This window comes from Meriones unguiculatus, chromosome 16 (genome assembly GCF_030254825.1).
Source record: "Meriones unguiculatus strain TT.TT164.6M chromosome 16, Bangor_MerUng_6.1, whole genome shotgun sequence".
Lineage (NCBI taxonomy): Eukaryota > Metazoa > Chordata > Mammalia > Rodentia > Muridae > Meriones > Meriones unguiculatus.
Window position 1 is genome coordinate 16,431,651 of NC_083363.1, and position 27,929 is coordinate 16,459,579.

Sequence of the window (27,929 nt, forward strand, 5' to 3'; positions counted from 1 at the left end):
GATCCCAGACAGTATCAACTGCGTGTGCATGGGAGACTCAGATTCACTTCTGAGTCCTTGAGCCATGAAGCCAGAACTGAAATCAAGGCGTGCTATGCTGGAAGCAATTACCACTATGGTATAGCTAGGCAATGAGGAGCTAAAGCTTGTTCATTCATTCATTTATTCATTCATTCATTCATTTACTTACTTAATTATTATTTTGGTTTTTTCGAGAAACGCTTTCCCTATGTAGACTGGGCCATCCTGGAACTCACTCTGTAGACCAGGCTGGCCTTGAACTCACAGAGGTCCACCTGCCTGTCCCTCCCAAGTGTTGGGATTAAAGGTCTGTGTCTCCACTGTCTGGCAAAAGCTGAGGCTTAGAAGAGGACTTCGTTGGTTATGTTGTGTTTTATTGTTTTTAAGCAGTCTCGTGAAGCCCAGGCTAGCCTCTAACTCACTTAATCCAAGGATGACCTTGACTTTCTCATTCTCGTACATACACCTGTTTGGTACTAGAATTATGTACTGCCACGAGCCATTTATTCAGTGTTGGGGATCAAACCCTAAGCTTCACGCATGCTAGATAAGAGAGCTAACAACTGAATTACATTCCCAACCCCTTATAAGAAGAGTTGTAGGTGACTCAACTGTACTCTGTTAAATGATTCAGATTAAGGGCATCTGTTCTTCATTTTCCCCATGCATACGTTTGCCTCCTGGACCCTTTGGTAAAGGCCTACAAGAATCTGTTCTCTTTATCCTCAGTAACAATGTAAACATTCCCCCTTAGTTAGGGACTTGGATTCCTCAGTGAAAGGAGGGAGGTTTTTTGTCCTACTGACCACAGGTATTCAAGAAGAATCCCCCCATATCAGCTTATGCACACATGCTTTCGCTTTGTATGCGTGTGTGTAAAGGGGGAGGGAAGGAGGAGAAAAAGGAGGAGAAGGAGGGAAGGGAGCATAAGGGAAAGAGAGAGAGCCAGAGAATGTCTTCTGTACCCCAGGCTGGTATGGAGCTCTCTATGTAGTTCAGGATGGCCTTGAACTTCTCCTTTGGCCTCCACTACCCCAGTACTGGGATTACAGATTAAAGTCATGGACCACCATTCCCGGTTCATGCAGTGCTGAAGAGCAAACTCAGGACTTCCTGCATGCTAGGCAAGTCCCCTCCCAGCTGAGCTTTGTCTCCAGCCATTCATTGTCACTTCTGGGCCTCATGTAAAGTCCCTGCCCTCAGAAGGACTTTCAGAGCAGCCTGCACCGGCACGAGCAGCCAATGCAGATTGAAAACAAACCTCACCGGCATGCTCAGCATGCGCTGAGCTAAAATCATCCGCACGATTTTCCCTGAGCTCATTGTAACCCACACCTGTAAAGCTGGTGTAAGTCACAGCTGACAGCTCTGAAAACCACATCACCGGGATGCAGAGCGAGCCTGGCACCACGCACATTGCTCCTCGCTCCTCATCGCTCCACAGAGAACTCCACCAGGGAAGCTGGCCTTTGCCTTTGACTCCTTTCGGTCCTCCTCTGAAGCACATTGACTCTGACTGCATTCCAATCCCCGCATACCTGTTCACATTTAAAGACATCTAAACCACAAGATGGATGACATGACCCTGAAACTTACACGCTGCCTTGATAGTCACCGTGTATGGTCAGAGAACCAGGGTGGGTGTCTTAGTTAGTCGTCAACTGCTGTGATAAGACACTTGACCGAGGTAAGTTACAGGACAGTGTTTCTCAACCTTCCTAGTGCTCTGACCCTTTAATACAGTCCCTCGTGTTTCGGTGACCCCAATCATACAATTATTTTTGTTGCTATTTCACAGCTGTAATTTCGCTACTATTATGAATCATAATGTAAATATCTGTGTTTTTCAGTAGTTGCATGTGACTCCTGTGTTATTGAAGAAAAAATTTTGAGGTTTGATTTCAGTTTCAAAGGGCACATTATGATGATGGGGGGGCAAAGCAGCAGGCAGGCAGGAATGGCACTGGAGAAACAGAAAGGTTATATTCTGTCTGAGCCACATGAGAGAACTAACTGGGAATATTTTTGAAACCTCAAAGCCTCCCTGCTCCTGTAACACACCTCCTCCAACAAGGCCACACCTCCAAATCCTTTCCAAACAGTTCCACCAACGTAAGACTAGGCATTCAAATATATAAGCCCAGGAGGACCATTCTCATCCAAACCATCACAGTGTAAGATGAGGGAACCCCAGGAAAAAAGCAGGTAGTAAACTTAACAAACGGGGCTCCCATCAGAGGAGGAGCTAAGGGGAGCCCAGGAGTTTTTTCTGTCTATCCCAGTTCTTTCCCCGCTAAGGTGCATATTCTCTAAAATAATATAATGACAAGGAAGAGAGAGGAGAAGCTGGGCAGCTAGGACAGGCAGGAGACAGGGAAGTTCCCACCCAACTAGACAGAGGATGGAGGACACACTCCTGTGACATTCAAAATGCCCAGAAGAAGAATTTCTCTATGTTGGGGGTAAAGGGTAAGAGTCCCCTCCCCAACCCCATCCCTCATCTTTTTACACATACAACCAAGGTACTTCTGATGTTAGAGTCTTTAAAAATATCCAGTTTGATCAACAGACATAGATAATGAAACTGAATATCTGATTTTAACAATCTATATCAGCAATGGCTGATGTCAACTATTTCAAAATCAGTAATTAAAAAAAAAAATCTTCCCAACAAAAATGACAGATGTATGAGGCAAACTTTTTTCCATCTGACTGGATCATTCCACACTGCATAACATGGGTTAAAATGTTCCCATGTACTTTGCAAATATACACAATTACCACGGTCTCTCAAAAAATCAGAAATGATGTTTAAAGAGTAAAGAGTGAACAAAATTATGTTAGCCAGGTTCACTGAGTATCGGCTAAGCATCTTTCAGGATTGTAGATACGGAGCCTGTCCTCCTGCAGAGACAGCATGAAACCAAATGTAAAGCTTGCTGTGAAAGGTGGCTGAGCCAGGAGGAGTTGTCCATATGCCTCCCGCCAGGAATTGTCACAACGCTCAGGACAGGGCAAATGAACCCTTCACAAAGATGTGTTTGTGCAACAAAGTCTAAGTTCATACATAGAATATTTTAGACTCAAAGTCTAAAGACAAACTATTGTGATCTTGAGCAATAATGAGCTACGTCTTACTCATTTATGGTACTGGTCAAACTCACATTCCATTCATTCTCAAAGTCGTATCCATTACCAGTGACACTATGTCTCAGATTCTGAAGCGTAGAGGAAGTGTTTGGAAAACAGTCTCAGAAACACAGCAGGACTTTGGGGAAGCTAGATGACACTCATGTTTCTTCTGACTATGCAAGTGTTATCTCACACTGGCACTGACAGTTTTTTATTTGTTCGGTGACAGAAGGTGAGAGTTCTGGATGTGACCTATAAAAGCCTACCTGAGCTTAGAATCATGACATTTTTGTTCAACCCTAGATTGCCACTAATAGGATCAGTGCCCGGGGTACAAGGTTTTAGAGTCTGACTCAACTTGTTATTAAGGGTTTTATAAGTATGAACTTGTGATGCTCGATCTTGATCACCTACTTGCCATGATTTAGAATCACGGGAACAAACCTCTATGCATGTCCCTGATGGATTGTCTAGCTTGTGGTAACCAAGAAAGGAGGACCTACCCTGGATATGGGTGGCACTACCCAAAGGGCTGGTGTTGAGACTGAACACAAAAGAGAAAGCAAGCCGAGCCCCAGTATTCCCTCATCTCTGCTTCCTGACTGGACATACAATGCGACCAGCTGCCTCCGGCTCCTTCTACCATGCCTTTCCGCCATGATGAACCAAATTGTATGCTGAAGTAGACCCTTCCTTAAGTCATTTTTGTCATATATGTGACAAATCACATACCAAGAAAAAATAACTAATGTATTTCTTAAAATTACTAGTAAAAAGTACACAAAAACGTACAAAACTGCTTCAAAGAGTAGAGCGTATTCATGGAGATGGTGAACGTTTATACAGTGAGGTGAGTCTAACTTTATGTTATCACCAGAGACAGGAATGACAGTAGCCAGTCACAGTGTGACATCCTTCGGGGTTGGACCCTTCGGCGTTACGACAGAGCTAAGGAGCAAACAGAAAAATCCTAACAGGCTGCATTACCACTCTTGGGTGATGCGCTGACCAACCAACAAGGTTGTATCTTTTCAGGAAGGTGGTTCCAGCACAGCTTCATTTTAAAGGACATCGTGGGAAATGTGTTATAGAGACATAATCCACTGTTCACAGGCAGGGAATAGAATTATACACAGGATGACTTAACCACGTGAATTACTGACGTTATGATACCTTTGAACCACCGGAACAGTCATTTCCCATAGTTCACTCGAATAATCCACAAACAGGAGTGCAGATGTCATCCCAGAAAATGCACTGACCATGGTAATATAACTTATTTGTTTAGCTGCCTTGAGTCACAATGCTGAGTTAAACGTTTAACACAACAAACTATCGAGAAAACACTATTATGATTTTTTTTTCTTGATGGGGGTTGAGGAGAATTCAGTGCCCAGAGCCGGCTTACTGATGCACTTCTTGCTTACCCTCACTTTATGACATTGGTGGAGAAGTGTGAATACCTCCCCCGCTGCACACAGAAAAGCCGTGGATGGAATGAGTATCAGAAAGATGCATGCTGAAGAGTCTGAGAGGAGAAGCAGTGATGAGGAGGAGGAGAGTGAGGGGATTTAGCCTTCAGGGTTGTCACCCCTGAGGTCACACACCAACTTTCTGCTCCAGTGCTGGGTCTAGAAAACACTTGACCATGCATTTTTTTTCATTTTCATGTGTATGTACATGTACATGTATGTTCAGGTGCATGTCCATGTTTGAGCATGGTGGGTGGAGGCATGAGCTTGACTCACCTATCCATCAGGCAGGGTCTCTCAGTCAAATGTGGCTAGTCTCCCCAGCCAGCCTGCTATGAGGGATCTTCTATCTCTCTGCCTTTCCAGGCTGGAACTCCGGGCAGCTTACGATGCCTGTCCAGCATGGATGTGGGTTCTAGGGATCTGAACCCTGGATCTCATGCTTGCATAGACACACATTCGCCACTGAGCCATCTCTCCCCCAAGCGCCACCCTCCACCCCAGGAAGGCTTTTCGAAACAGAACAGAAGTTAGAGAGCTAAGCCAAACATTGCATCATCTGTAGATCTGTTGCCAGGCGATAGGATCACTCTGCACATGCTGCCAGAGAGAGCCTCCAAGTGTCCCACTGAAGACCAGATGGATCAGACAGTGCAGTCCTGCCATGAGCACGTGGCCAGTTGACGGAGAAGCCCCCCAAGTAAGACTATAAAGCCTTGCAGGGCTAGGTTCAGTGGTAACATGCTTACCTAGCATTCACAATACCCTAAGTTTGATGCCCACACTGGGCAGTAATTGCCTTTAAGATGAAAGCCTTTCATCTTATAGGGAAGCGCAGAGGACTCAGGATGCCCCAGCGCAGCAATTCTCAACCTGTGGGTTACAGCCCCTTTGGGAGGTCGCATATGAGATGAACTGCATATTATACATTTATGTTACACTTCATAACAGTAGCAAAATCACAGTGATGCAGTAGCAACAAAATAATTGTATGGTTGGGGTCACCGCAACATGAAGAAATGTATTAAAGGGTCACAGCATCAGGAAGGTTGAGAACCACTGCTCTAGAGGAGGTAAGGCACTCCATCCTACAGAGAAACTCATAAAGCTCAGGGCGTCAACAACTCAAATGCGTCAGGAAATCCCTGAAACTGACAAGATTCAGTAGGCCTCACCCTTCCCAAGTGTACACACATAGTAAAGACAGTTGACAGACATTCTTGGACCAGCTGAGCTGCCTGAAAGAGCTCAGACCAATAGAGTTAGACCAGGAAAGGATACTTTCCAACCTGTTGAGCTGCCTGCAGGCTGTAGGGTGTGCTCCAGATTTCCAGCCTTGGTGAGCTCTCAGCCATGCTGAGTAGGCCTTGATGATATATCTGACTGAGTCATTACTGCTTCTGTAAATAACTCCCGTCCATAATCTTGTAAGTAACCCCAATAAGAGCCATTTATTCACCAAGTTGAACTAAGATTATATATATATTACATATTACTTTGATCTACTGTCAGTTCCTGTTCTGAGGTGAATACATATTTGTTCACTTGTCCCCAGGAAGAATGTCACACAATATCCCCAACATTATAAAAATATAAACTAAATTTTTTTTTAAAAAGACTTCAAATAATTTTCTACATGTAGGGGTCTTTTATGAGACTGTTTATCCAACCAAGGACCATGTATGGATATAACCTAGAACCTCTGCTCGAATGTAGCCCGTGGTAGCTCAGTATCCAAGTAGGTACCTTAGTAAGGGGAAAAGGGACTATTTCTGACATGAACTCAATGGCAGGCTCTTTGACCTCCCCTTGCCCCCTGAGGAGCAGCCATGTTAGGCCACAGAGGAGGACTTTGCAGCCAGTCCTGAAGATACCTGATAAACCAGGGTCAGATGAAAGGGAGGGGGAGGTCCCCCCCATCAGTGGACTTGGTAAGGGGCAGGGAGGCGATGAGGAAGATGAGGAAGGGAGGGTGGGGTTGGGAGGGAATGAGGGAGCAGGATACACCTGGGATACAAAGTTAATAAACTGTAACTAATATTAAAAAATTTAAAAAAAGAATCTAAATGTAAGTAAATTCAGGACTATGTTCATATCTACCTTGAAGAATAAAAAGCTTATACACAGAAAACAAATATGTTTATGGAGTCTATTAATTTTCATACCTTTTGAGAGCCTCGTGAATAAAAGGATCCAAAGTCACCCTAAAAAAGAAGAAAGAAACATTAACAAGAATGAAGGAATCTCTCACATTTCCCTTAGCATCAATGCACTCAAAAAGAAAAATATTTGAACCAATGCTGAAGAAGAAAATATAGTAAAATGCATTAGAAAGAGAATACAGCATCTGAGAATGCACAGGTATAGAATATAGAATACAGAAGCACAGAATATAGAATACCCCTTATCAAATCAAAGAAATAAAACAGTCTTGATGTGGTGTTTAAAAGGAATGAGTTCCACTATCCTGAGGTCCTGAGTTCGGATCCCAGAACCCACAAAACAGACAAGTTGTGATCTTGCTCTATGTGGGGTAGAGACAGGAGGGTCACTGGGGTCTGCTGGTTGCAGACTGGCTGAAAAACACAAGCTCTAGGTTCAACCCCGCCTCAAAGAAACAAGGTGGCAATTGACAGAGTAGGATGTCTTCCCCCTGGGCTTCTCATGTGTGCACAGAAGATGTAAACATGCAATACACACACAAAATGAAATTTTATACATATATATACATATATATAGAGAGAGAGAGTATCAAAATATTAAATGTGATCTTGAATTTGAAGTTATGCTCAAGATATAGAAATGAAGTCGTTATAATGATGATGGTTATATGTGAGTGTATGAATGTATATTCTATACAGCTGCATTTGAAAACACAGGCACAGCAGTACATTCTTCGAAACCATGTTCATCCACAGCTCTCATGACAAACTCATTATCATCTTTCAAGGTTCATTACTGTCAGTGCCATTTGCCAAGGACCATAGCATCCAGGCCCATACAAGCTGAAAGCCTAATTATGCGTGAGATACTATGAGACAACTTCTATAATGGTATCATCCCCTTAAAAGAGAAAACTCCAGACCCTTTCTGCATCAGGCACCTCAAGATGAAGGTGAAGGCTGATTATCCTTTCATAAAATGCTAATGTATCCCACCGGGTACAAAACACAGTGCCTATTTGACTACAGTAAAATGTATAAGATCCAAATTATTACAGTTAGGTCAGTTCATAAACAGAGGATGTAAATAAAAATGTGACCTCACAGTTAACTCTCACCATGGCTGAACAAGAGGAATTTTACAATCCATCCTCAAGCCATAAAGAAGTCAATCTTTCATTTGTTTTGGTTGTATAAGGGATTGAACCTGGGGCCTCAGTGGCAAGCCCACTGCCACTGAGCTGCAGCCCAGGCCCGTAATAATTTAAATATGCAATTTCAAGCCTCAATTCAATGTTCTAGAGAGAAAACAGAAGGAAATGAACATTTGTAAAACCTGTTTATTGACCTTGGTGTCTCGGCCACATTTTCTCACTAAATCGTTTAAATGATAGATTTAATACAATGAGTGTCCAGCTATAGAAAACACAAGTACAACCCAGTTTCTTAGAGGAAAGTTAAAATGAGGGTTTTTCTCTTTCAGTTTACTCAATCACACACATTCCTAGAAGCAAAGTTAGAATTAGACCATGTACATAGTGTATGTTGCATGTCTCTCTTATTATGGAATCGTCTGTCCATATACTCGCCTTGGAAGACATGATCCTAATGTCCTCTTTCCAATCTTCACATTTTAAAAGAAGATCTGCTTCAACACTTCTTTTTAAAAGATGCATTTTATTTTTATTTATATGTATGTGTGTGTATGTACATGAAGATACATTTTAGAGGCCAGAAGAAGGTGTCAGATTCCTCTGACATTGGAGATGGTTATAGGTGACTGTGAACTGCCTGACCTGAATACCGGGAACCAAACTTGCATCCTCTGTAAGAGCAGTATTTGCTCTACCATTAAGCCAGTCTTCAAGTGATTTTTGGTATTTCTAAGTTGTTTTCTATTTGTCAGGCACACCTAACCTTTTAATACTATCATGGCTTAAAAATCTTGACCTTAGAGGACTCCAAGATGGCAGAGCACTACGTGCACAGTATCTGAGAGCAAAGACTGTGTACCAAGCATGTAGCCCAGTGGTGGACTCCAAAATGCCACTGTCTGTGTTTTCCTGATGGAAGGAGGCATTCCATGAGCTAGGGAGTACAGCCCTAGATGGCCATGGACAACTCTCAGATCCAAGAGACACAACGTCACCCAGAGCCTTCCCCCTACTGGAACACAACTCCCAAATACCAGGGACACCAGTCTCCAGACACCAGACTCCTCCTGCTTCCAGAGTACAGTGCAGCCTCTGGACACCAAGGATATGATCCCCAGTGTCCCCACCCATGGTTCTAGCAGTCTCCCTGTGGCGACTAGCCAAACAATAGGAACATACAAAATCTGTCTCTAAGATGGAGGAGCCCAGCACACACAGAATCTAAGCATTTACCCCGGGAGCAGAAACTTTGAGCAAGCAACTCCCTTCACAAAAGCCACAAATAATAAATATAATGTAGCTTGGTATAACTCTAATCATACAAGTCAAAGACCTGTCTGACAAGAATTTCAATTCTCTGAGGAAAGAAATTGAAGAAGATCGGAAGATGGAAAGACCTCCCTGTTCAAGGATTGGTAAAAATGGCCATTTTACCAAAAGTAATTGACAAATTCAATGCAATTTCCATCAAAGTACCAACACAATTCTTTATAGAACCTTGAAAGAACCATTCTCAACTTCATATGGAAAAACAAAAATCTCAGAATAGCTAAGACAATCCTCTACCATAAAAGATCTTCTGGAGGTATTGGAGCCTTGATTTCAAGCCATCCTACGGAGAAATAGTAATAAAAACTGCACTGAACTGCCATAAAAACGGTCTAGTTAATCAATGGAATTAAATCAAAGACCCAGAAATAAACCCACACACCGATGGACACTTAATTTTTGACAAAGAAGCCAATATCATACAGTGAAAGAAAGAAAAAGAAAAAAAGAAAGCATCTTCAACAAAAGGTGCCAGCCTAACTCAATGTCCACATATAGAAAAATACAAATAGACCCATATCTATCACCCTGCACAAAACCCAAATCCAAGGAGATCAAAGACCTCAACATAAAACCAGACACACTAAATCTATTAGAAGAGAAAGTGGGGAAGAGCCTTGAACTCATTGGCACAGGAGACAATTTCCTGAACAGAACACCAACAGCAAAGGCTCTAAGATCAACAATTAAAAAGTAGGACCGCATGAAACTGAAGAGCTTCTGTAAGGCAAAGGGCAGTGTTGTCAGAACCAAACAGCCTACAGATTGGGAAAATATCTCCACCAATCCAACATCTGACAAAGGGCTAATATCTAAAATATAAACAGAACTCATGTAACCAATGGGCAGGTCATCATGTAGGTTCCCCAGTAAGGAAAGTGGTGGCTGACTCCAACACGGACTCGATGGACTCTGTTGCCTGTTCTCTGATCACTTTCCCCTGGAGGGGGGGGGAGGGGTGGGCTACGTCTCCAGGCCACAGGGGCAGAAGATGCTTTCAGTCCTAATGCAACTTCATATGCTGGGGGGTGGGGGCACCCCTTCTCTGATGAGTAGGAAAGGGGGATAGGAAAAACAGGGGGAGAGGGTAGAATGGGGAGGAAAGGAGAGGGGAGCTACGACCAGGATGCAAAAATGAAGGAATACAACGTAAAAATTTTTGAAAAGGAAAAAATCTTGACCTTATAACTGCTCATTTCCTTAAGTGAAATTCAGCAAAAAAAAAAAAAATTCCCGAAGAAAAGCCATACCCTTCCTCCCTCATAGTACTTTCTCATCACCTCTCTGCCATGAGAGCAAAAATATATAATTTTCTCAATAAAAAATTAATACAGTTAAGTGCCTCTTTAACACTGACCAATGTATTTGGGCATTTTTGCAAATGAGTGTGTGTGTGTGTGTGTGTGTGTGTGTACATGTGAACGCACACACACACACACACACACATGCACCCTCCCTGGGGATCAAACCTGCTTCTAGGCAGTAGGCGCTCCACCGCTAAAGCCATCCCTGCAGCCCCCCTCACCCACTCACAGTGAGAAAAGAATCTATTTTTTTTCCCATCCATTTTTTTCTGCTGCTGGAGGTTAGAAAACTTTCAGGTGATTCATGTTCACTTAGGGAACGTGTGGTTTTCTCATTGATTTGTGAAAACTCTCTCTTCGGTATAGGCATTAATCATTCATATATAATTATTTCATCTCCCCATGCGTCACTACAGTCTGTTCCTTATATTTCAGATTGGTTTATAATGGCTTTTGATGTATAGAAATTTACATTTTATGCAGTAAAGCTCTAGATTTAGTTTGTGATGTTTGTCAGGACTTCTAGGCTCTCAGCATTCTTCCTTAGCCTAAATGCCAATTAAATAGCTACCAATACTTGTGTCCCAGGCCCTGGCACCATTCATTCTTTATTTATTACTCATTAATTATTTTTATTTATTTATTATTTATTTATTATTCTGTTTATTAACTCTCACAGAATTTAGTGTGAATGTGGCAGAGCTTATACACATGGCTGTTTCTGACCATGTTTCTCCCAGTCCTCCAAAAATGACTGCATAGAACTACTCATTCCTAGAAGGAACTAAGACCAGTGGTGGCAGCTTTAATATCCTGGGATCTATGGGCTCTCACTAATCAACAACTCCGAAAGAGGTAACTCATGCCTGGCACAGGGCTTTTATCTGTCAGCCTATAGTCCTAGTAGGGGTTTTGTCATTCCTTTATAGGATGACTCCATTTTAAATACATACATACACACACACACACACACACACACACACACACACACACACGAAAGCTTCTATAGCACTAAGTTCCAATGCTTTTTTTTAAAGTTCTTTAGTGTTATTTATTCCTCCTCTGTCCTCCCATCTCCCATGGCCCATCTTAGCCCTTCCTGTTCCATTATTTCCCTGTAACTCTTTAAACCACTCTCTCCTCCCTCAAAAGTGTCCCCTCTATGGCCTCTTACCATTTGTCTGACTTCTACGGGTATTCCAAATGGAATGCATATATCTTGAGATTCAAGAGTAGCATCCCCAGATGAGAGAAAGTTTCTGGCTCTGTGTTACCTTACTCAGGATGATTGTTTCTAGCTTTATCCATTTACCTGCAACTGTCAGAATTCTGTTTTTCTAACAGCTGACTTATATTTCATTGTGTAAATATAGAGGAATGAGCATGATCAGAGCACAGAGCACACCTTATAAAATTCTCAAAAATTTGTATTAAACATTAAAAACCACCCATTTTTCTGTGCTTCATCTCTGAAGAACTTTCTCAGGGGATCTGTAGGCCCTGAGATCACTCTCACACCTGAACAAACCAATATTAATGTTTTCCCTCTGTCTGTCTCATTGTCAGAACAGTCTACAAAATGTTTTTCAGCATGGAGCCCAGCACACATGCTCAACAAGACAATAACTGGACACAGGAGTTGGGGTTCTCTATCTCTCTTCCTCTGACTCATCCTGTCAGTTTCTGTAAAACTAGAACTGTTTGCCAAGAGCGATGGCCACAGCCTGTAACGCTTGGGTGAAATATTAATAGTGAAAACTTAATAATAAAATGTTTGGCATCTAGAAGGATAAATATCTACCTCCAGCTTCGTTTTCAAACTTGTCTTGGGTTTTGTTATTTATCTTGCTGTTTAGCTCTGTTTCCCTTCTCAACACAGTGGTTCGTAGGATGTCCCTTGCTCACAGTTAACACATTTTTTAAAAATTAATTTCGTCTACTGCCATTTCATATATATAAGCCACTCTGATTATTCGCAGCCCCGCACCCACACATCTCCTCCCACTCCTTTGAGTCTCTCTTCTCTACAAATGTGTTTCTCACACGAGTCTTTTTATTTGTGACCCACTGAATTTAACCGGATCCATCTGTTTTGGAACTGTCCACTGGAGGCAGGTAGACTCAGCAGTGAGCTCACAACTGAAGACAATGACTCCCTGTCCCAGAATCTATCACTAGCCAATAGTTAAACAGGAGGGGGCAGGCCCCTTGAGCCTGGCTTCTGTCCATGGCCGATAGTTAACTGAATCAGTCTCATGCAAGCATAGAGCTAATATCGACAGTGACATTAGCACTCTCATTTTTTTTTTTACATGCTTTATCGCGTAGGCCACACATTCTAACCAATGCTTTAAGATAATGGTGAGAAAAGACAGCTTCATTTGTAACTCAGTAAAGGCCTTTGAGTCTGTTGTCTGCTAGAGCTTGAAGCAGGAAGTTCTTATAGCATTACAGAAATACCCTCCCCGTCTTGTCTTTTGATGTTAAGTACTGTTGAGTCCACTTATCGCTGAAAACTCATTTTTAAAATCAGAGTTGCCCCAAGTCATGCAGCTAAGACAAGGCAAGGCCTGGAAGTACAGTCTAGTTGGTTGTGCTGTTGCTTTTGCACTGGGAAGATTCTGTTACTGGACAAGTCAGCTAGCTTCCATCGCACTATATGTTTTTACCCAAGCATTTGCCACTTAGGCCTCACAAAGCATTCTCTTTTGAAAGAAAAGCAGTATGTGGTCACTGTCTTCGCAGCTCACAGGTCCACTGCCAACCCCCACTGAAACACTCATCTATGCTTTTATAGAAAATGAACTCTGTGGAAGAGCCCACCACTGGTGCTTCTCCCAAACCATTCCAAAGAAGAGAGGCCAAGATCCTTCAGTGCTGTGGCCACCAACAGCACTGCCACCAATTCAGCAAAGGACAGGACTCTAAGTAGAGAGAAGCTTCTGGAAGAAGAGGGCCAATTGGAGCAGAGAAGATGCAGGTGATGATGTGGGCAGAGCAGAAGGAAAAAAAGCCAGATTAGGGAGCTAATCATCCCCTCCTGTTCTCCTTCCTCAGCGAGCCATTAGGGCTGAGCTCTCTGTGGGAACAGACATCACATACATGGGCTCTATCATCTGCCATCCTTTATGGACACCAGCTGAGCTCTGGTCAAGATCCCCCTCCCTCTAGCCACAAAGCATGCAAAGACAAGTTTGCTTCTACCTGCCTGACCCTAAGTAAATATTTGCTGTTCTGCTCTCTTCTAGAATGGCTTTGCTTGAGCAATCGCCACAAAAGTCTATAGGAAATAAAAAGGTAGAAATAAGGAAATGCCTACAAACTCCAGTTGAAGAAGCCTCCCAGGAGAAGCTGACTTTCCTGCTGCCAGGAAGGCAGTGAAGGTCACAAAGCTGTCATTTTGTAGGTCAGTTCTGCCTCTTCTAGGAGAACAACCACACCTCCTGGGCTTTCTCAGTGCACCTATCAGGAGCTCCAAAAAGATATGTATCCTACCCTTTTCTCTTCCATTCCATATCCCAAGAGGGGCCTATGAGTGTCATGAAGGTTACCATCAAGACAAAGGCTTGACAAAACTCACCCCCCCCCATCACCAGCTTCACAAAGACATTCCTCCCTCCCTGAGCTCTCCCTCTAACCAAGTTTTACTTCCCCTAATTTCATTCTGCCAACCAGGTCAGTCATATGCTTGTGATAATTGGACATATTTAAATACGATAAATTAAACAGGATTAGATTAGTTATAATTCACTTTAGTACAATAGATTTTAAGTAGAAAATATGCCCCATGTCTTTTTCATACATTAGGTCTTGTGCCCACGGTTCTCAGAGAAACAGGTATGTGTTATTCTTCACCATGATCATGATGTTAATGAAAATGGGAGGCACAGTGCAGTACTGAGACCTCATATCTTACCTGTTGACCTACAAAACAACCAGAGTTCAGTAGGGCAAGTGGAAGGATTTTTGTTTTGTTAAGCAAACAAGCAAATAAATAAAATGATAAGCAAATAGATCCTTAACTTGCCCAGAGTTGCCATACAGCAGAGCCTCCAGGCAGAACTTCCAAGCCTGAGCCAACATGCTTCCAAGTTCCAGGCATTGACTGACGCCTGAAGAGCCACTGGTCTAAACTCCATCATCTGTAAGATGCACAGAGGCAACTGGGCTCATTTCCCAGCTATTGCTCTGTAGTAAGGTTATCCTGAGATCCAGAAAAATGCCCTCGAGACTGTCTCACACAACCCCCATGTCCTTTTAAACTGAGTCATCCCTTCAACTAACGGGTAGAAAAACGTGGGTCAAATCACGTCTGACAAAGACAGCAACACAGTGACCTTCCTATAAATACTGCATAGGAAGACTGCATGCACACTGTAACTGCACACAGTGTTACGGATGGATTATTTTCATAATGGCTTACATTTTAGTCAGTGTTCTGTTGCTGTGAAGACATACCATGACCGTGACAACGCTTAAGAAAGAAAGGATTTAGTTGGGGCTTACTTACAGTTTCAGAGGTTTAGTCCATCATCATCCCGGGGGGGGGGGGGGCGGTATGCATGTCAGCCCATTGGGAGGTGCTGGAGCAGTAGCTGAGAATTACATCCTGATCCATAGGCAGAGGAAGAGAGAGAAGAGCCTAGGCCTGGCATGGGCTTTCCAAACCTCAAAACCCACAGTCAGTGACACACTTCCTCCAACAAGGCCACACCTCCTAATCCTTCTAAGTCCTTCAAATAGCGCCACTCCCCAATAACTAAGCTGTAAAATACACGAGCCTCTGGGGACCATTCTTACTCAAACCACCACAGCTTGCTTCCAAGGAGATCTTAAATTTGTGACTTTTCCAAGTCTGATACACACCCCTGATGTCCACGCACTTGATGTCAATGATAACAAAGAACAGCTCTATTATATCAGAAATGCACCACGACCATCTGTATATGGTATATGTATATCACTGTATGAGAAAATGTATGTGAAAATCAAGGTGAGTTGTATCAAGACCATGAACTATAAAGAGGAGAGAGAGAGAGAGTCAATCCTTGCACGCGTCAGGTGCCACTACCAGACATTTCCTTCATCCTCTTGAATCAACTCTGTAAAATGAGGCAGCTTCATTTCTCCACTGCACTTACATGGAAACTGAGGCACACAGAGAGCAGCAACATCCCTGAAGTTACCGCTAAGAAGGCACAGAGCCTAAATTCAAGCCCAGCTGTAGTTACTCCAGGGTCTAAAGAATTTCAACAGCATAATTTCTGAAGCCTTCCATCTGCTACCAAGAGCTCAGGATGAATTCAACCTTCCGTGTGGCGATCACCAGCACCAAGTCAGGCGCTTGAAAATCACCCTGTTGGGGGGCATGTGATTATTTGTATTGTTCTATTTTGTTTTGCTTCACAGTGACTTTTTTTTCTTTTTAATTTAACAATAACACTAATTATGGAGATCATTGACTGCTTTAAAGTGGTGATTTTCTTTAATGAATAACGAGAAAGGAAACGGATCCTTTATTAGCAACAGAAGAGGAACAGCCTCCTCCTCCGGCAACTGTACATTTAATATAAAACGGAAGGAGCCACGTCTGGAAACAGGAATTGATGTTTACCTCATTTTACAAAATAAGAACCTGACACCAACAAAACCCACAAATACCTTTTGCCTCGCCCTCATGCTCCCTCCCCATGTTTTATAGATGAGGATCCAAAGGTCCTCCTGGATACATACTTTCCATAGATTTTATTTCCCTCTGTTGACCTGGAACTCACTCTGAGGCCTAATCTAACATCAAGTTTGCACTGATCCTCTGGAGTAGTGGGAATACAGCCATGCACCACCACATCTGGCTGCTTAGTTTCCACATTTTGTTTTGTTTGTTTTCGTGACAGGGTGTCTCTGTGTAGGGCTGGCTGTCCTGAAACTCACTTTGTAAACCAGGCTGGCCTTGAACTTGAACTCAGAGATCCTCCTACCTCTGCCTCCTGAGTGCTGGGATAAAAGGCACGAACCACCAGCACCAGGCAGTTTTCATAGTTTTATTATAGATTTGAAATATCAAAAATCTGCAGAAGAGGGGATGGGTTAAGTTATATGACTCTACCTGAATTTTGTTTCATCTAAGATAACATGAAAAACAATGAAATTCCATACGACAGTAAAATCACTAATAAAAGGTTGTTATTAAAAAAAGAAGAAGAATGTGACGCATAAAGAGATTAAATAGACCAAAACAGAAGAGGCAGCTTGCAAACCTGACTCTCAGCAGAGAACTAAGCATCGTGTCACATGGTTCTGATATGCCTTCAGCCAAGTGATACCCAAGTAATGCAACTTAAAGCCTGCTCCCCCAGTGTGCACAGCTGTGACACAATGAGATGCTCGTACACCCACAAATGCACCTGTCAAACACTATGAAGGAGGAAGCTACTAGAAGAAAGCGTGCCACAAGACACTGTCACCAGAGGCTGTGTCAAAATAACCCAAAACTACAAGGAACACAGTTCTTCCCCTGATTTGTTTACATAATTAAAATTCAGCATGGTTTTCGTCTGAATTTGATATTTTATTTCTATTTCCTTCAACAGATAAGCCTGTATAAGGCTCAAAAGGCTGTGAACAAATCATTTTATAGGTATTTCAATAAATATACAAAGATCTTTAACATAATGGGCTTGTATTACAGGGCATAGAACCAATCCCTGACCACCCGGCATTCTAGATCTTTCTAAGAAGAGGCTCTGTGGATTATTTATAAAGAGGAAACTGAGGACAGGATCTATTTCTTGTTCCCCTATACCTGTCATAGGGTCTGATAACACCTGCTCCTTAAAATATGTACAGAATCACAGGGGAAAAAAAATCACAGGCCATCTCATACCATAGGCCTGAAGCTTGAAGCATCCTCCTACCTTAGCCTCCCAAATGCCAAGATCACAAGTGTGCGGCATCGTGCCCAGCTTATGAATGGACTTGATGAAGTTATTGTACTAAAACGTGTGCTGGAATCCTGGTTTGGGGAGAAGGGGGTAGATGTGAGAGGAAAAAAAAGGGAGAGGTTGGTGCACTGAAGTTACGTGGACTCTGTCCCATAATTTTTAACACTCAGGCAAGGAGACCCAATTAAACCTTCCCATAGGCCGATCACCACAACCATTAGAATTCACCAATCTGCCTGTAGAGAGAACATACTACAGGTGTTTATCTGATAATATGAAGTCAGTGTTTTAAAATAGTTAAACCCTCAAAAGAACATCCCTTAACACCAGACAGGCCAACTTCTACTCTAAAGTCTCTCCACTTGTACCATGAATGCTTTCCTCAAACTGTAGTGTTTAAAATGCACATGCAACGAACGTGTTCATTCTAGGAATGATTGTAACCTGACGTGTGGTCTGAAGGACAGTAGGACAACCATCCTTAGGCCACCAGCACCTACTGCTTACTAAAGAAAATAAAACAGGCCCCCAGTGCCAGGCAGATCCCAGTGAGGAGCACACAGATGCACAAAGGCATTCACAGAGGAAACGTATCTGTTAAGCAAACACCACTCTCTAACTCGAGGACATATAGACAAGGCGGCAGAAGCTGAGCAGCCTGGGCGGGGGGGGGGGGGCACCATGGATAAAGGGCTGGGATTACAGGCCAGGAGGAAACTATGGGCTGCAAACTTGAGGCCTTTTAACATTGACCTGGCTTATGGCATTATCGTAGTCACTTTTCTCAAAACCCAGCAACGAAATACCTGACAAGAAGCACCGTCAAGAAAGGCTTGTTATGACTGAGTTTGACGGAGTGCTGGCCCTTGTGGTACGGAGTGGCTGCAGATACGTGAAGCTGCTCCCTTACTTTCGTGTCAGGAGGCAAGGGGAGAGCAGAAAGCAAAACCAGATTGCAAACCCTACAAAGCCTCAGTCCCAGCAAACCCACTCCTTCAGCCAGGCTCTACCCCACAAAGACTCCACCACCTCCAAAATCATTGCCACCAGCTGAGGACCAAGTGTTCAAACACATGAACCTGTGGGAGAGATTTTATCTCAAACCACTTACAAGTGGTTGGTTATACCCTAATGGATACCCAAAGCGCAAGGGAGCAAATTCAAAAGTACCATTTTCTCTAATTAATTTCTCTGTTTAGAAAGTTTGTTTTCATCCAAGACAATGGTGATCAGTAAGAAGAACTAAGAAGAGTCCATGGTGACCCAAAGAGCTTTGTTTTTGTGATTATAGACTGTCATGATGAGTTTATTTATCAAAGTACCTAATTTATATGCAAGGAGATGTTCAGGGTGATACTCTCAATCAGGTATCTGATTGTACCTGATTGCACACAGACACACACACACACACACACAAACCATACCACACCACACCACCACCACCACCAGCAGAAGCAGCAGCAACAGCAGCCCAGCAGCACTCAGTAGATAAGGTCCAGGGAATCAGAAGTTCAAGGTCATCCTCATTGATGTGGCAAGCTCCAAAGCCAGATTGGGCCACATGAGAACCTCCCCAAAAAACCTTAATAAAATAATAAAAACTGAAGAGTTAAGGGCTGGAGAGATGGCTTAGCGGTAACAAGCACTGTTAATGGTAATAAGACTGTTCTTCCAGAGGACCCAGGTTCAATTCCTAGCACCTACATGGCAGCTCACAATTATCTATAACTCCAGTTCCAGGGGATCTGGCATCCTCACACAGATGTGCATGCAGGCAAAAACACTAATGCACATTTTTTTTAAAAAACCTGAAGAATTAGCTAATATAATACCTAGGAAATGTGTACATTTCCCTTCCTTCTCCTCCTCTTCCTTCCTTTTGTTGCCTCTATGAAGGTTAAAACCCAGAACCAGACATCTACTAGTTCAGTGAGGCGCTTGCTGCCCAAGTATGTGGACCTGAGCTGCGTCCTCAGCTCAATACACATTTTCTTTAATTGATGAATGAATAAAAATGCCTGAGAAGCAACACCTCAATCTTATCGTGGCTCCAAGCACTCAGAAAGAAATTTACTTTAATTTTTAATTAAAAATTAAAAATTTATGCACGTGTGTGCACGTGCATAGAGGTCAAAAGACAACTTGCCTGAGTCAATTCTTTTTTTCCACCATGAGACGTTCCAGAAATTGAACTCAGGTCTTCTGGCTTGGTGGCAAGTGGCCAGTCTTATACAGGGTTCCTATTGCTATGCTAAAAGCCATGACTAAAAGCAAGCTGGGAAGAAAAGGGTTTATTTGGTTTCCCATTCCACATCACTGTTCATCATCAAAGGGAGTCAGGGCATGAACTCAAGAAGGACAGAATTCTGGAGGCAGGAGCTGATGCAGAGGTCATGGAGGGGTGCTGCTTACTGGCTTGCTCCCCACAGCCTGCTCAGCACGCTTTCTTATAAAACCCAGGACCCCCAGCCCAGGGATGGTACCAATGACAATGGGCTGGGCCCTCCCCCATCAATTACTAATTAGGAAAATACCCTACTGAAACCCTATTTTATGGAAGCATTTTCTCAATTGTTTCCTCCTCTCAGATGACTCTAGCTTCTGTCAAGTTGACACAAAACTAGCCAACACACGCCCTTACCCACAGAATCATTTCCTGGCTCTCAAAACTGGATTTAAATGCAATAAAATAAAATAAGTAAAATGTAAACAGGATTGTAAAGGAAACATAATTGTCAAAATATTTTCAAAACTGTATTTGTGATAACATGTACTTTCATGTGATGCACTAAACTGGAAAGCATAATAACAAATCTAATAAAACTGCAGTGTTTAGATAGTATGAGAATAAATGCCATCTCAAAGTGTTTTAAACAACTGCAATAAAATATTAAAATATTTGCCATTCCTACTGGTGAAAAAGTTACCACATATCCTACTGGGTTCCTTTTCTGTGTGCGTTATCAGTGGCAAACCTCATTTCTATTCTTAAATTACTGAAAAATGCGTGTTTTAAATTACAGTTACCTACACAGTGCCATCCAAGGGGAGCCTGGGATTTCTATTCACAGCCAGTTGGTTAGAAACCTTCAGCATTCAAGGGATAAAGGAATCTAGTGTTAATTACATTGAATTTATAATTTTTCCAAGGCCTGGGAGACACACGTTACCCTGACACAATTCATAGGACGATGGGATGGGCTGAGGCTCCAGAAGACTTTGAGAATGTGTTGGGTCAGGAAGGAAGTACAAGTGTGCAGGTTTGATGGGTGGAAAGGACCCACATGTGCACACACACACAACCTATATCAACATCTGGACTCCACAAGGATGCACACACAATCATACCACATGTACACATACATATGTACACACACACACACACACACGTATGCACACATGCGCGTGCCCCTACAACAGCAGACAGGCATATGAAGGATAACAGAGGCTTTGCATTGACCATACTTGAAGAAAGTCCACAGGAGATTGAAGATGGACATATCTAGAAGTCGAGGTCCTGAGAAACAGGGGAATGGGGTCATTCCATAGCTTCAGGCCATGCCAGAGAATAACAAAGAGAGCTTGTCTCTCAGCCTTGGACATGCTGAGGTGTCCAGTATCCACTCACCATGCCGCATGTATTACCACTGAAGGAAATTATAACCAGAAATTACATAAGAAATCAGAGCTCCTCCAAATAAGCTACCTTCCATTTAATTGTTCTATTAAACATTAAATATATCAAGACCAAATAAAGCCAGGTAATGAGGGTCAAGATGTCATGAAAATGAATCCCATTTGATCTCATTACTTCTTCTTATTCATAAAAATGCATCTGTAGCCTGCTGCCAGAAACTCCCACACTGGGACTGACAGTTAGAAAGATTAAGCCAGTATAGGAGAGGCTCAGTAGGAAAGGGAGCTTTGGGATACAGTGCAAAAGGCCACCATGTTAATCAATGTCTTATATGCAACTTTAAATCTGACCCCCCCCCCCGAAAGTTAAATGTGTTCATTTCTTTGGGCATTAATTATCTGATTACTCTGAGATGATTAATGTCACTTTGGACAAGAATTTGCCCTGTAACCAGTCATGATCAGTGGGTGCCTCTCCTCTGGAACTGTTTTTCTCTCTGATGAAAGTGGTCTGTTCCTTATATAAGGCCAGTTCCAAAGCATGCAATGCAATCCTTATAACCACATGGGACATAGCAACTGTTGCTACCCTAAAAATGGGGAATTGGAGACCCAGAGAGGTTGGTTAAGTTGCCCAAGGTAATGCAGCCAACAGGAATCAAGCCAGGATTCACATCCACGTGACCCCACACTGCATGATTGTGGCTGAAGCACCACTTCATCCACTGCTCTGTGACATTCAGTGGCTGAGAAAATACACAAGACGATGTTCTGATCACATCCTCAACAATAAACCCTTGGTGCACCAAATGCACAAGAGACTGACGCTAAGTCCAATAATCTATCATAGCTTGATACTGTCAACCACAGTGCTAGTCTTTTCTTTGTGAAAACACAGGTGGCATATGTCGATGCCATGGAAAACTGACCACTGTTTGAGAAACCTAATGTATGGCAATTTAGGTTAATTCACTGTTGATGCTCCTTGAAGCTCCACTTTGCGAAGGGCAGCTGACTTGATATCATAGTTTTGTGGGTTAAGAAGTAAGCTTTGCCTTTTTTTCTTTTCCTTCATTGTATGTGTGCAGTGTTTGCATGTGTGCATGGCTGTGCACCATGTCTGTACAGTGCCTAGAGAAGCCACAAAGGGGTGCCAGATCCCCTGGAACTATTCCAGATAGTTAGGTGTTACCATGTGGCTGCTGTGAACCCGACCTGGGTCTTCTGCAGTCGCCGGAAATCAGCTTTTTAAACACTCCTATTATTCTAAGCACTCCTCTTCTATTCAAGCTGCATTTGGCAATGGACTGTTTGCTTTTACATTTTTCTCTCAGGTCCCTCGGGGTTATCCAAGAGCAACGCAGCTGCTCCCAAGTCTCTGAAGTGCCCAGCCATGACCCCGTGATTCGGTGCTCAGCATTGCTGTGCTGCAGAAAGGAACCGTTTAATGTGGCCCAGGAGAAAACTCAAGCATCCTGGCAAGGTGGCTGAAGAGTGTTAGCCTCTTCACAAGGCCGAGAGAGAGAGAAAAGTAAGAGTCTCCAAGTCAGCTTTCCCCGCGAGCAACTTCCACGGAAGGCTCAGTGTCAGAAGCTAAAAATTCACACATCACAGAACCAAAAGCAGAAAACTGAAAAGACACACGTCTTCTTTCCAAATCTTCCCTTCTCTGGGGATCTGATCCTATGAATTGTCTTCACAGTGCTTTCTCTGCTCACACCTGAGAGAAACAGTGGATATGGTAACAATACAGAAGGTTGTTAGCAGACACTAGGCTAACCTGCAGAGCATGACAGATGGGGCAGGAATTCCAGAATGATTCCTACAGCATTTAATGCATCAAAATGTTTTCAAATAGCAGGTTAGGATTCCTCTTCAATCTCCGGACTGACTCTCTTAGTGAAAATAACTTCCCTGCCTTTTCTCTTCTTTGCTTTTCTTTTGAAAACTACATTGAGCAAGGAGTCACCAGGTGGCTTCCCTTTCTTTATTTCTGAGTTCTACTTCAAAGGCAAAACCACCCTTCCTTCTCTTTGTCTCTTCCCTTCTACCTGAGTTCTATTGTTCAAGGTCATGAACGGGAAGGTTAAAACTAAAAAGTCCCTCATCTGACACAGAGCTGTTTATATGCATGGGAAACAATTGTGGCAATTAAAATTGTTAGTATCTCTAGAGAACCAGTTAAAGAACTGCTAAAACAAAGCCTTGTAGAGAGCTCCCTTCTGCTGTTGCTTAATTTACTTGGATAAAGGGTAGCGAGCATCATATCTTAAATATCTGATGGCAATAACTGGGGCACGCAGATTGCTGCTTGTTTTATTTTTCATTTTTGGGCTCCTAAATAAATACCATTTGCGTTCTCTGTCACCTCCAGCCAGCCGATGCTGAAAAATACATAATGGCGGGTTGTTGTCATGGCAACTCCTCTACAACCACATGTTCTCTATGGCAACCCAAGCTCCCTGGAATACAAATGAAGATCCATAGCAACCGAGAGTCAGAGAGGTAATGTCTGGAGACCAAAAAGCTCATGTAACATTTATTACCAATGTTATAGATGCCTTTGTGTATTTGACAAATAAAATCTATATTCAAAAGTAGATCAGCTAGAATACTTAAGGTATATTAGAGATCTTTTCCCAATTAAAAAAACAAAAACAAAAAACACTACAGTGCTTAAAATATCTATCCATTACAATATACTAATAAATATAAAATACATCAATTCAAGTCTTTAAAACAGTTTTTGTGTAAATTGACATATAGTTCCCTAGCTATCCATGAATTGAATAAAAAAAAATGATATGAACAAAAAGATAATCACTTATGCTTAGGTCTTTTTAATATTGTTATTCATCTGATCTTACTTTATTTACTGTTCCTCTAGTTCCTTTTCAATATACAGCTATGCAGACCAGAAAAAAAAAAAGAAAAACTACAACAACAACAACAAAAAATCAGCTCTACTTTACAGTATGTTGTATGCCAAGTAAGAAAAGCTTCTGCAGTTTCTTAAGTGTCAATCACTTAAATGTGAATTTGAACAAGTCATTTCATCTGAGTGTCAGTTTCTTATCTGTCAAAGGCCATGACATCTGCCTCCTCCTCATTTCCAGCTTGCTACAAGAAGAAGTACCAGATAACGCAAGAGCACTCTGGAAAGAAATTGAGCATGCTGTCATAGCTGAAGCCACCGAGCTGAATGCTCCTCTTCACATCTTCCTGTTTGCATCTTAAAACACAAGTCCATGTACACTGTGAGATCTCTGATGGACGGCTATGCACAGAGCACCAATTCTGCTACCAGTTGTTGGTGTAAAAACACGATGCCTAAGATATCTCAGCAGGTGGGTCCCTGCATTCATGGCGCTTATGTTCTGCAGGTCTCTTGCATTCGTATAGTTAAGTCAGTGCACAAAGAGGGCTCAGGAGTACGGTGGAGGAAGTATGCCAATGACGCAGTAAACGCAGATTTGTGGGGCTGGCCCAGGCTTCTTGGGTGAGGTGGCAGGTCAGAGCTTCAGAAGGAATGGAGGAAAGGAATGTGACATGAGGCTTTCAGAATGAGCCAGAGCCATGATGGGAAGAGATGGGTGGTCAAGAGGTGGTTGTCATAAGACCCTGAAGTAGGAAATAGTCCAGTGTGCTGACAAAAGCCTGCATAGAGATCAGAGGGGCTGGGTGTGGAAGAAAGATGGTGTGAAAGTTCAGAAGGAGGTGGGCACAAATGGAATGGGCGTCCTAGAAAGAAAGGGACAGAATGACAAGACTGTGTAGGCAGTAATTAGACAGCATATCTAGGTGAGTAGAAGAACAAAGTGAAGAGGTTATCTAGCTGAGAGACAATGGCCTGACTTACAGAAGATAGAAAGTGGCGCACGCCTATAATCCCTGAACTTGGGGAGGCAGAGGCAGGCAGACCTCTGTGAGTTTGAGACCAGCCTGGTCTACAAAGTAAGTCCAGGACAACCAAGGCTACACAGAGAAACCTTGTCTCAAAAAAAAATTTTTTTTAAAAGAAAGAAAATAAGAAAGAAAGAAAGAAAGAAAGAAAGAAAGAAAGAAAGAAAGAAAGAAAGAAAGAAAGAAAGAAAGAAAGGAAGGAAGGAAGAAAGGAAGGAAGAAAGAAAAGGAGGAAAGAAGATGTAAATGATCTTGATTTTGGTAGCAGAGAAAACAGGTTTGCTGGTGTGTGTGGGCAGAGAAGGCAAGAGTGAGGAGAAACCAATTATCTCTCAAGTTTTTTGACACAAACAAGAGCTCATTCTGTCATCTGTTACTATGAGAGACAAGAAGGGTGCGAAGTATGAGGCAATAAGGGATGCAAGACAGTAGAAGGAATCTTTCCACTCATCTCCACACCCTCCTAAAGAATCCGGATCTGAGGCTATCTACCTTGACCTAATTTTCACACAACTATTTTCTCTTGAATTGCCTGCACACTGCCTGTTGTTCTTGACTAATTAGTGCTGCCTGCCTGCCTGGGGACCAGTCGCCAGGGAAAGCACATTCTGACACAGGAGCAAAGAAATACAATGTAAGTTACACGAAGTGTTCGTGTTTGGATCATTCTAAGTGAGCTGTGGGGTGGGGGAGAAATCTCTGAAGCCTGACAAATGAAAGAGAAGAGACAAAGTAAATCCAAGGCTCCAAGAATTTCACAGAAGAGGAAGAGTGGGCAGAAAGAAAGCAAGAGCCGGGAGGTTGAAGAGGAGAGCTGTTGAAATGTTGACTTCCAGACATGACATGGGCAATGCACAGCAGCTCACAGCACCAAGCTAGCTGAAACTCCAGTGTGGATGAGGGAGAGGCTCCCAACACACTGCCCTTAGCTGGAGAGCCGATGGCTGCTGACAGAGGGGGGGTCGCTTTTCTTTGGAGATGCAGTCTCTGGGAAGTTGCCCATTCACACACAGACTCGGGGAGTTATTAATAATAATAATAATATTTGAAAGATTATCGGTTGGGAGTGAAATGGGATGACAGCCTGGGGGAGTTAGGAGGTACTTGGGGTAGATAGGATCAAAATGATTTTGATTGTGTGTGTGTGTGTGTGAAATGTTCAAGGAATTTTTAAAATTTTTTTATTTTTGTAAAAATATTGTCAAGAGTTCAAGTTCTCTTACAAGCCCTACATCATTCTTACATAAGAGTAGAATATTAACTAATAAGACATTGAGTTGAACACACCTTAATCCCAGCATTTGAGAGGCAGGGGTAGGTGGATCTCTGTGGGTTTGCGAACAGCCTATGCTACATTGTGAGTTCTTAGCCAGCAGTGCTGCAAAATGAGACCCTGTCTCAAAAATAAGTATGATTCCTGAGTTAAGAACAAACAAACAAACAAACAAAAAACAACAAAAAAAAAATCTGGCTCTGAAGCTTTCAGCCCTCACAGAGCCCAGCTTCACGAGCAGCCCACCTCCCAATCACCCACCCAGCTATATACCTGTGGACAGTTTTTGTGGAGTAACTCTCAAGATGCAAAGGTGGTTGGTTCCCTTGGGTTCCGTCCATCTGTGTGGAGAAGATGGCCTTTCTGGGCTGTTCCATAGACTCTGCAGCTACTGAGCTGGTTGCAAAGAAAGTAAAGCCAAATAGCCAGTCCCCACAGCACGAATCACACCACAAACAGCTGTATCGGAGAATGAACACAGCAAACAAGCCCACAAAGAATTGATAACACTGGGCAGAACAGCTCAGGAGCATGCACACCCCTTCAGGACCAGGCACTGTAATTCTCATCACCTCAGTTTACCTGTGACATCAGCCCAATGGCCCCAGACTTGTTCGTAGAACGCCTTTTCCTCTCATCTCCCATGTCAGAGGCTAGTATGAGCCATGGGATGATAGCCAGAGAAGCCAGGGATAGCCACAGGCTGGACATTCAAAGATGCATTTGACAGTCATTTAACTAAATGCATAACGAAACATCTCGAGTTTAAAGATCTGCTGTGCATGGGAGATAAATGCTAAATAACATTCTTTGCTGAAATTTTGAGATGATGCATCACAGGAAAAAGAATTTAACAACTAATATGCTTACTAAAGACTTTATGAAGCTGGAAAATGAGGTCATCGTCTTAAAGGGCAGAACGCTGCCTTCGATAACTAAAAAACAGTTGGAGATAAAGGGGTAAAAACAGTCAAACAACCTTTACCTATATGTGACATCACAATATACCACTATTTTGCACAGCTCATACACACTACTAAAAACCTGTTAAATGAGGATCAGAGACGAGGAAGGCACTTGCCACGCAAGCCTGATTAGCTGTTTGCTCCCCAGAGCCCAGGTAAAAAGGTGAGAAGCACAGTGCACATCTGTAGTCTCAGCGTCCTAGAGGGAGATGGGAGGCACAAACAGGAGAATCCCCCGGAAGCGCCTGTGTCGGCTAGCCTGGTGTTCCCGATGCAGCACCGGACACAGTGAGGGACAGCAAAACAGTGAGACAACCCTTTCTCGGTGCAGAAGCACTGCCCGCTGCTGAGAAGACAAGAAAGGGTCAAACCCACAGAGTACATAATATACCCAGTGCCTCAATCGACGGCCCTAATGAACCACTGAAAGGGGCTATTGCAGCATTTAGGTGCTGAGTGTGAGTCCTCAGATGAAGTGAGGCCTATGCTAGGGAAGAGTGTGGAAACGTTTGTAAGGAATCATAGAAACAAGGGCAGGGATAAGAGATAAACTATGGTGGAGAAGGATTGTTCCTCCCCACGCATGTAGGAGACAGGGTGTGCATAAGGGTACATGGTGTTCTTCATAGCCAGCTTC

At 42.8% G+C, this 27,929-nt stretch overlaps 1 protein-coding gene across 1 annotated transcript in view; it reads right to left on the minus strand.

Annotated features, from left to right (window-relative positions):
* Nucleotides 1–27,929, minus strand: part of Ank3 (ankyrin 3) — a 571,679-nt gene that overhangs the window by 492,572 nt on the left and 51,178 nt on the right. The window contains exon 2 of the mRNA XM_060369399.1: nt 6,791–6,829. Within this exon, the coding sequence (XP_060225382.1) occupies nt 6,791–6,829 (39 nt within the window). The remainder of the gene's footprint in view (nt 1–6,790; nt 6,830–27,929) is intronic.